This window comes from Hesperophylax consimilis, unplaced genomic scaffold, assembly GCF_061612785.1.
Source record: "Hesperophylax consimilis isolate HC1 unplaced genomic scaffold, BYU_Hcon_1.0 scaffold_32, whole genome shotgun sequence".
NCBI lineage: Eukaryota > Metazoa > Arthropoda > Insecta > Trichoptera > Limnephilidae > Hesperophylax > Hesperophylax consimilis.
Genome location: NW_028301262.1, coordinates 2,900,526 through 2,911,096, shown reverse-complemented (window position 1 = coordinate 2,911,096; position 10,571 = coordinate 2,900,526). Strand labels below are relative to the sequence as shown.

Below are 10,571 nucleotides of genomic sequence, written 5' to 3'. Positions count from 1 at the left end.
GATAGCCAGCTATTAATAATAAATTAATATTACATCTTTTAAATGTACATATTTTAACTCGATTGTATTAACATTATAATTAACACTGTAAAATAGAAGTGTGCCGAGTGGCCCAGTTGTAGCATTGTGAACCATGTCATTTTACTAACTTTTACTGTCTACATGTATTTTTATAATAATCATATTTCTTTTAATCATTATTATTTTATTTATTTAAGTTTTAATCCATCAGGACTGGGAGGATAGTGCAATCCCAGTCTGCCATATAACATGAAATGCAGTAAAACAGGGAAACAATAAAATAAAGTAAAAAATTATAAAAATGGAAATAAGATAAAACAAAGAGAGAAAAAAAATATTAGGCAGGTACCTTAACATAAAATTAAAATAAAAAATCAAAAATAAAATAGTCATATAAATAGATAATAAAATAAAAAACAATTAGATTAAATTAAATTAAACCGTCCATCAGGGAGGTCGCCGCATCATCTGCATCCATAGCTCATTGAGTGGGGAACTGAGCCACTCGGATGCAGCCACAACGATGATGTTGGTTGAGTCCTACCCCAGAAGCTGGCTAGTCGGTGGCGAAGTAAGGCGGGGAATGAGTGCACCCTCCCTTCAGTAAACATTGTGGAGGCACTGCAGAACCTCGCTAGTTGCATGAGCTGCCTGTATGCATTATTGTAGCACACCCTCAGCTTGTCCCATTTCGCTGATGGGTATTGTGTCCACAGCTCAGATGTGTCACCACAGTGCAGTGCAGAATACCTTGAAGAGTAATTTTCTGACATCATCGCTACAGTGGTAAAACCGCCTTGAGAGCATTCCTGACCGAATATTGATTGCTCTTCTTTGTCGTTCCATGTCTTCTATATCCTTTATATCTTCGGTTAGCATATGTCCCAGATATTTAACCTGCGAGACTACAAGTAGTTCTTTTCCGTCTAAACAGATTGGAGGAATATTTATTTGGCTCCTTGTTGTATTTAAAAACCACGATTACTGACTTTTTTGCATTGTATAGCAGGTTATGTGAGATTGCATACTCTTCGCATATTTGCATAAGTCGTCTCATCGCTTTAATCGAAGGCACCAACAGCACCATATCATCCGCGTAATTAATATTGTTACTGCCTTGACCGCAGATATGACAACCAATTCGTGTATCATTCAGTTCTTGTAAGAGGTCATTAATGTACACATTAAATAGAATAGAAGACATATTACCCCCTTGCCTTACTCCGCTTTTTAGGAATAAGTGTCTTGAAGAAGCTCCTGCCCATTCAACGTAATTTTTCTGCTGTTCGTACTAAATAGCCAACATATTGAAAACTGCTGCTGGGACATCTCGTTTTATGAGTTTTTCCCATAATAATTTATGAGAAACACGGTCAAAGGCCTTGCTTAGGTCGAAAAAGCACCCATAAACGGTGGTTTTTCTTTTTTTGTAGTATTCTATTGTTTGTTTAACTCCATCGATGGCCATATCGGTTGATGAGGTGCTTTTGAAGCCGAATTATTATCTAGTGTAAATAGCTTGTCTTTTACTAGCGTGAATAGAATTTTTTCAAATAGTCTTGAGATCATTGTCGCTAGGGAAATAGGTCGGTAGTTTCCTAGTATCGATGCATCCAGTTGGTTGGATTTCAAGATTGGTATGATATCAGCTCGACTCATGTCCATAGGCATATGTGTGTGTCGTAAGAGGCTTGAGTAAAGGGCGGCTAGAATAGTATGGAGATGATTTCCTTATGTGCTCGATACCAATACCGTCGTATCCTGGACTTTTGCCGAGGGCGGTTTGCTTAATCGCGCATTCGATCATTTCAGGAATAATGTTCATGATCAGGTCATCATTTGCAAACATGTCATCATATATGGTTTCATGCTATCTCCTTGATCCTTTGCTATTGGCTTTCAGCACAGTTGAAGTTTTTTGCCAAAACTTTTTGAGGTCTTTGTTGTGCATAGCCGTAGCTATGCTATCCATTCTTGCTTGATTTTCCGAGTGCTGACATTTTGGGAGAGCAATTTTAAAAGATTTCTTACTAGTTTTTCTTTCGTCTGCAATACGACCTTCCGTAGGCTTTCCGGCTTGGACCCAGCAAAGGAATGCATGCCTTGAATGGCGATACAGAGTTGATACTTGATCATTCCACCCTGGAACAATGTCATACTTTTTTTTGGGTCCTTTATTTTTTAATGCTTTTATTGGGGAATTTCTCAGTGTTTTCACGATAGTGTCGTAGAGAGAATCTAGTTCAATTTTGTGAACTCTCTTATCACATTTAATTCTCTGACATCTTATCCACTGGAGCGACCACGCGAAATAAATTATTTTGCCTCAATTGCTCGAGATATCCAGACGATCATTTTTTTAATTTTTCGCCAACATTAAAAAAAAACATAACTTAGAATTTTTACACGAAGTCATACAAACTTATTAATAAGCTATATAGCCAATGAGTTAACCTGTATTTTGTTGTTTTTTTCATTTTTGTAGGATTTATAGAAAAAATATTGAAAAAACGTAAAATTTATAATTGCGCGAATCCTGCGTGTTTTTTACTTCGAAACTGCTGTGACAGGTACTTTTACGAGTCAACATTAAATATTTTATATTTCTGTATGTTGTCTGTGGTTTACTTGTTAATAAATGGTAAATGTCTATGGAAAAAAGACTTGATTTTAACCGTAAACAACCTTTTAAAGATCGTGGGTGAAAAAATATTTTAAAGAATTTGATCACGGGCTGTTCAAATGTAAAGAACTAACTTATTATATTTAGTATATTTAGCACACTGAAATTGTATTAAATTAAAAAGATAATTTCATTGTCTACAATCAACAATAACAATTATTACAATTTTTGCCTTTTTTAACTAATTGAAAAGTATAATACAGACAGTCTATTTTACAATGTCAAAATCGAAGCGCCGTTTTTTATATAATTGAGATCTAATAATGGATATTTATGACCATGTTTTTATATTGGATAGTAAAACAAGAAACAAGGTTTTTAATAAGATATGGGTATATCAAAGCAATACATATTACTAATCTTTTAGAAAATACTTTGTAAATTTCTTAAATTCCGTGTTATTTTGACATTTTTCCTCCAGAATACGTGATCTGACAGCGTTTAAGCTCAGTACACACCCGGTGAATTAACCTTGCAAAGTTGATGATGGTGATGAAACTTTTCATGTCAAACTTGTAGGAGCTTAGATCGGTAATTAAAATCTTTATATTATTGTAGAAAGCAATCACTTTGTGGTTTGACATATTTAATAAAATACTTTTAGTTTTAAAACCACAAGTAGTAATAATTTGTACCCTGAAGATGCTTGAGTAAAGCGAAACCGGTCGGTTGTAAAAATTATTTAAAACTCGTGGTTTTAAAACAAAAAGTATTTTATTTTATTAAAATCTTTATGATTTTTATACCTAAAAGTTGGGTTTTAAAAAAAAATAGTTGGGAGGGAAATAAATTATAGAACAAACAATTTATTTATTTATTACATGCAATAAAAATAATCAAATTTTATATTGGTTTCATATAATTTAAACAAATCAATATACAGTATCATTATGCCTCGTTCCAGAGTTATACTCATAGTATCGCCCTGGTGTCAGACCACCATTCAAAATTGAACATTGCTTGAAATGGTTTCATAATGTATAGTGACTAGATCTAAAATAGCTACTTTGCTAGATATAGGTAAATTGAAAAAACATATATAAAAAGACAAAAACAAAACAAGTAATGTGTACAATATACAGGGAAAAACGAAAATACCTATGCATTTTTCAATATGTATATTTCAATGATCAGGATTGAAATATACATATTAAACGTCCACCAAACCTTCTCCAAAAGGACCCCAAAATCGAACCTTTGGGAGCTTTGTCGTAACAACATTTTAATGAGATGTAAATACACGGAAAGAACCTGGAAAGAATGCGGAAAGATCTGGTCTCCAAACACAAGTGAATAGCCAAGTACTTCACCACCTTCCTCTTCCCCATCTCCTTCCATAACTTCAGTCTCACAACATACCCCCAATTGGGGATGCTATCACACAAAAAAACCTCAGGCGGCAGAATCGATCGCATTGCCTGCCCATCATCCTGGTCTTGTCTCCTAAGTTCTATGGCCAAAGCGGGGTGAAGTGCATTGCTAAAAAATTGAGATGGTTCTGGTAACATGCATAAAGTATCCTCGTTGCTCACTCCGTGGTCGACGTCGCTTGCTTCATCGTCCACGTCGCTCGCTTCGTCGTCCACGTTGCTTGCGCGGCTATCCACCATGTCCGTTTCTGAAACAACAGAAATCACAAATTAATTTAATGGGTCTGTATTTCAATTACGGACCGCCTCTGGTACGACGTTTAAAAAATAAACTTATAGCACGATCAAACGAATCAAATACTTGAGGCGGGCAATGTCAAGGTTTAGAATAACATCATTGTATGTATGAGACGATGTATGCATGTGAATAAAGCAAAGAGTATGTCTGCCAAGACGCAGTTGTGTAGCGGTCCATAATTTCTGCCTACCCCTGCGGGGAAATGGTATGGTGGATTTGGTGGTTAGTAATTTAGTTTTTTAACTTACGGTTCCTAAGTGTTGACTTTTCTTGATAGCGAGCTGCTGCGTCCACGTCGCTCGCTTCACCGTCCACATCGCTCCCGCGGCTATCCACCATGTTCGTTTCTGAAACAACAGAAATCACAAATTAATTTAATGCGTCTATTTTTCAATTACGGTCCGCACCCGGTAGAGTGTTTTAAAAAATAAACTCACCGTTTCCAAACGCAGACACTTCTTGGTAGAGTGGGACGTCCACCCACAACTCGCTATCATCACCCCACCGCGGTTCATCCCGTGATGTCCCAGGTAAGGGAGTGAAGGTAGAGAGAGATGTCAACGTTGGGGGAACTGGTGAAGTTAATGTTGCTGGTGTCCCTAGTGAAAAAGACACCATATTCTCTCCGGAGATGGAATTCTAAAAACATATACATTAATCACATTAACGGATTGTTCCCATTCACGCGTGAACTGAATCTGTAAAAAGCCAGTAGGTAAAATAAATGAAAAATCAACATCAGTGTCATGGACAGCTTCGATTCTACCTCATGTGTACAATGCACATTTAACTAACGCTAATCCAACTCACTCTCACTGTTGCAGAACACTCAGGAAAACAATAATATTGTATCATGCATATTTAAACACGTTCACTTACTTTTTTTTGTTTTTCTTGGGGGTGCAGTGGGGAGAAGGATCCGCGCCGCCTGCTTCTGGAACTTTCTGAATTCAAATTCCAGTTGGAAGGAAGCAGACTGGGCCCTTGCTGCCTTTTGGGCCTTGGCGCGATCCTCTCTCACTATTAGAAAAGCTGGATCACTGTTAAAATATAAAAAAAATATATGATAGCACAACACAGATCCACAATAAAAGAGAGACTTTAAAAATATTAAAAAATACTAACACTCCAAAACGAGCTGTAGCTACAGCTCCTCGCCTACGTCCACGACCTCGCCCTCGTTCTGCAGCTAGTGCTGATACTGGAGCGGCACCAGCGGCTGGCCCAATCCCTCGTCTCCCTCTGCTTCTCATCAGTCCACTATATATTTTATATTCAAAATAATTAATGTAAATACTTATATGTTGTAAAATACATTCAAACCTTCAAATTTGAAATAAATTAATTAATCGTAAAACGAAATAATCGAAAACGTATTGTGTAGTGGGACTTTAATTCCAGAAATGGCCTGAAATGGCAAATTTATGTTCATAAATTGCTACAGATTTCAAATTTATTTAATTAATTATTTATTTAAGTTTTAATCCAGCAGGACTGGGAGGATAGTGCAATCCCAGTCTGCCATATTACATGAAATAAAACAGGGAAACAATAAAATAAAGTAAAAAAAAATATAAAAATGGAAATAAGATAAAACAAAGAGAAAAAAAAATAGGCAGGTACCTTAATATAAAATTAAAATATAAATCAAAAATAAAATAATCATATGAATACAATAAAAAACAATTAGATTAAGTTTAATCAAACCGTCCATCAGGGAGGTCGCCGCATCATCTGCATCCATCGCTCATTGAGTGGGGAACTGAGCCACTCGGATGCAGCCACAACGATGATGTTGGTTGACTACCGAGTCCTACCCCAGAAGCTGGCTAGTCGGTGGCGAAGTAAGGCGGGGAATGAGTGCACCCTCCCTTCAGTAAGCATTGTGGAGGCACTGCAGAACCTCGGTAGTTGCATGAGCCGCCTGTATGCATTATTGTAGCACACCCTCAGCTTGTCCCATTGCGCTGCTGGGTATTGTGTCCACAGCTCAGATGTGTCACCACAGTGCAGTGCAGAATGCCTTGAAAAGTAGTTTTCTGACATCATCGCTACAGTGGTAGAACCGCCTTGAGAGCATTCCGGCCCGTATATTGATTGCCCTTCTTTGTCGTTCCATGTCTTCTATATCCTTCATATCTTCGGTTAGGATATGTCCCAGATATTTATTTTTCCTGTATGCTACTGGTTATGGAGTACCGCAGTTCTATCTTCATGCAGTAATTGCCTTTATCTTCTTCCTTTGCCTTCGTAATTTTCAATCCCGTTAAGTTATTCGATATTATATTAAATTAAGCAAAGACACTTTGCTCCGTGTTAAATTTGTATTAAACCCGGTAAAAAGTCCGCTTAGAGCATATATTTAAATCGAAAGTAGTCCCTTGAGGGACAACTAATAAACAAGATTAGTAGTTGGTTAAAACCGAACAATATTTAAATATTTTAAAGTGAAATTAAAATCTTCAGTGACAGTGACAGAACAAGTGATAATAACATTTCATTTTGGACGCATACAATCACAGTTCACAGTACCTACCTCGCATGTATCGGTGTAACGGTGCGCACAACATGATGCAAATATACTACCGCATCAAATAAATTACATTGTGTACTCAAGCAGGGCTGTCACACACAACAACATGAATATTAACGATAACGCCCTCATATCTATTAATGAAGCAAAAGAACTCATTGACGGCATCCATAATGCCATTACGGATCCATCTCTCAAAATTACTAAAGACCAAATGGCTAAACTTTTGACAAAATTATCTACCCTTTCAAGCAAAATGATTGACGTTGGTACCAAGGTTGGAATAATTGAGGGTAAATTAATGACATATGAAAAAATTGTCTCCCAACCCCCGCAACAATCAACGGCGGACGACAAAAAAACGTACGCTAGCGTAATTGAAAAAGGAAAATCAAACTTGCCAAAAGAAGAGCTGCATACAATTAAGATAATTTCGAATAATAATGAAAACACTGACCAAATAAAAATAAACATACAAAAACAAATTAGAGTCGGGAAATTGGGAGTTGAAGTTTCTGGAATAAAAAAAACAATTAATAACAATGTTATCATCACTTGCCAAAAAAAAGAAGACGCTGATAAAATTATGAAAGAAATAAACAAAAGAGAAAATAACAGCATATCTGCATCAGAAATAAAAAAAACGTAAACCGAACGTTATCATCAAAGGAATACATAAAGACTACAACATTCAAGATTTTAACGAAGATTTTATAGAACAAAATGAAGACATTTATCAACTTGCCAAAGAAGACAGCAAACACATGCCCAAAATAATATAAAAAATAAAAAACAAAAGAAGCGATCAACTATCCAACTACATCCTAAAAACAACCGGTCAAATGAGAAAACTATTAATCGAAAAAGGAAGAATAAACCTGGGATTTATGCGGGTTTACGTAGAGGACTCCAACCCATTGTCCCAATGCTACCACTGCCTGTGGTTCGAACATACTGCCAACAAGTGCCGAAAGAAAACAGAAAAACCCAAATGTCTCCACTGCGCAGAAGAACACATTCTAGCGAACTGCCCAAATAAAAATCAAACACCAAAGTGCTACAATTGTCTAGCCTTTAATAAAAAAAGAAATGGGAAAATAAATTCTAACCATCGAGCGAATGACAGCAAGTGCCACTACGTTAAGAAAATGACAGAATCTGCTTACCAGAAAATTGACTATAATTAAAATGCTATATTCATTAAAAAAAACAAGTAAGAAATTAATATCTCAACTATACTTTGTTTACAGCATATCAATGTCGACACCCTGTTCAATAGCGCCTGTTCAAATTTGCAGTATCTACAGTACTAACAACTCACAGTCGAGTTACATTATTATTTATAAGTATATGATTATTATTGTTCCGCCCAATTATGACGTTATTAATAGAAAAGAGTTCTTAATTACTAACAAAATATACTTCCGAACATATTTATTTGCACACTCATTCATCTGTAACACAATATTTCATGATGATTTCAGATGATTTCATAAATAATGAATTAGAAAAAAATATTAAAATTCAAGAATATGAATGCATATCCACTGATTCATGTAACAAAATTATTTCTAAAAACAACAGTGATATAATTATTATGCACCTAAACATTCGTAGTGTTCAAACAAATTTTGAAGAGCTAACTCTAAAAATAAATAATTTAATAAAAAAACCGGACTTCATAGTTTTATCCGAAACATTTACAAATGCTGAGTCACCTTCTTATTGCTTACCCGAATACAATTATATTTCTACCAAAATAGATATCAATACAAATAGTGGAATAGTAATATTTGCAAGTAATAAATTTAGTATTATTAAAATAATTGAACACCCAATACATTTAGTTAACTGCATCGAAATACATTTCAAACTCGGCAAATCAATGTACCATCTAATAGCTATCTATAGAACGCACGGCTCGAATATAATTACATTTATTAATGACCTTAAATGCATATTATCGAAATTTAAAAATAAGCTTTGCTTCATTGTAGGTGATTTTAACTTAAACATTAATGACAAAATTGAAAATGGTTGCAAAAATGAATAAATTAACTGTATGACTGAACAAAACTTCATATCTTGCATAAATAAAAACACAAGAGAAATAAAAGAACATACTCCATCCTGCTTAGATCATATCTGGACAAACGTAAATATTAAAAATCTTCACAAATTAAAATCAATTGTTTGGAAAACTAACATAACTGACCATCATTCATGCTTACTTCTATATAATAACAATATTAAACAAAAAAAACATAATATAATAACTAAAAAATCCACCATTAATATGACCATTCTCACTGAAAAGCTAAAAAAAGAGGATTGGAACAATCTTTTGATGACACTGAAACATGTTCGACTAACTTTGAAAATACCCTGGCGCAACACATTAGAAATTCAACAAATGAAACAACAACACACATAAAATCTAAATTAAGATGTTTAAAGCCTTGGATTACCCAAGGACTTATAATATCTATTAGAAACAAAGAAAAACTTTACAAGACAACTTTAAAAAATCCCCAGAATGAAAATGCATATATTTTACATAAAAAATATAAAAATAAATTAACAGCCTATATTAAAAAAAGTAAAGAAGATTTTTTTTAAAATAAAATATTATTTTCAGAAAATAACCAAAAACAAATGTGGAAAACAGTTAATTTGGATATTGACAATACAAAAAAAAACACAAAACGTAAAATATATTGAGCATGATAACAAAATTATAGATGCCAATATGCAACCTAAACAATGTGCAAACATATTTAACTCTTTTTTTGCTAATGTCGGAAAAAATCTTGCGAAAAATATCCAAAAATCTTTTATCCCGGAAAATCATAATAATGAAAACTTACAGGAACGTAATATACTCTCAACGTTTGAATCGTCAACAGAATGCGAAATCATAAAAATAATAGATAATATGAAAGGAGATTCGTCTCCCGATTTTGATTCTATTACGGCACATATGTTAAAATCTATGAAACCTTATTTAATAAAACCAATCACTCATTTAATAAACTTAAGTTTAACAAAAGGGATATTTCCAACGAACTACAAAAATACAACAATCTCACCTATTTACAAATCTGGAGATCCACATCAAGTAACAAATTATCGACCAATCTGTTTAATTTCAAATATAGGAAAAATCTTTGAAAAAATAGTAAAAAACAATTAGTCAATTTCCTAGATAATAATAAAATACTACACAAAAACCAGTTTGGATTTATAAAATCTCTCAGCATACAAGATGCTATTGCTAACGTAACTTCATACATTTACGAATCTTTAGATAAAGGTAAAAAGTGTGCAGGTATATTTATTGATCTTAGGAAAGCTTTTGATAGCATATCGCATAAGATTCTACTAAAAAAATTGAATAATATAGGCATAAAAGACAACGCGATTAAATAGATTTCAAACTACCTAAAAAATCGACCACAAGTCGTAAAAATAAATAATGTTAATAGCGATAAAGAACATTCTGACTTTGGAATCCCGCAAGGTACAGTGCTTGGACCAATTCTTTTCACCATATATGTTAACGACATTTTTTTTCAACCACTACATGGCCAAATTACTTCGTATGCCGACGACACAGTTCTAATAATAAGCGAAAAAACTTGGGAAAACGTAATACTTAAAGCCACT

At 34.2% G+C, this 10,571-nt stretch overlaps 1 protein-coding gene across 1 annotated transcript; it reads right to left on the bottom strand.

The window, feature by feature from the left end:
• Window positions 1-2,834: 2,834 nt before the first annotated feature.
• On the bottom strand, window positions 2,835-6,418 carry LOC149409302 (uncharacterized). Its single transcript, XM_089650003.1, has 5 exons — window positions 6,239-6,418; window positions 4,810-5,011; window positions 4,621-4,719; window positions 4,211-4,322; window positions 2,835-2,841 (listed from the first exon to the last, which is right to left on the bottom strand). The coding sequence occupies exons 1-5, from the start codon at window positions 6,416-6,418 to the stop codon at window positions 2,835-2,837; spliced, it is 600 nt and encodes a 199-aa protein (XP_089506129.1).
• Between the last annotated feature and the right edge of the window lie 4,153 nt (window positions 6,419-10,571).

Excerpts from the sequence above, each read along its gene's own strand:
- LOC149409302 (XM_089650003.1), bottom strand. The coding sequence starts at position 6,418 with ATGTCAGAAAACTACTTTTCAAGGCATTCTGCACTGCACTGTGGTGAC. Across the intron at positions 4,720-4,809 it reads AGTGTCTGCGTTTGGAAACG|AAACGAACATGGTGGATAGC; the intron begins GTGAGTTTATTT and ends CTGTTGTTTCAG. Across the intron at positions 4,323-4,620 it reads AAAGTCAACACTTAGGAACC|AAACGGACATGGTGGATAGC; the intron begins GTAAGTTAAAAA and ends CTGTTGTTTCAG.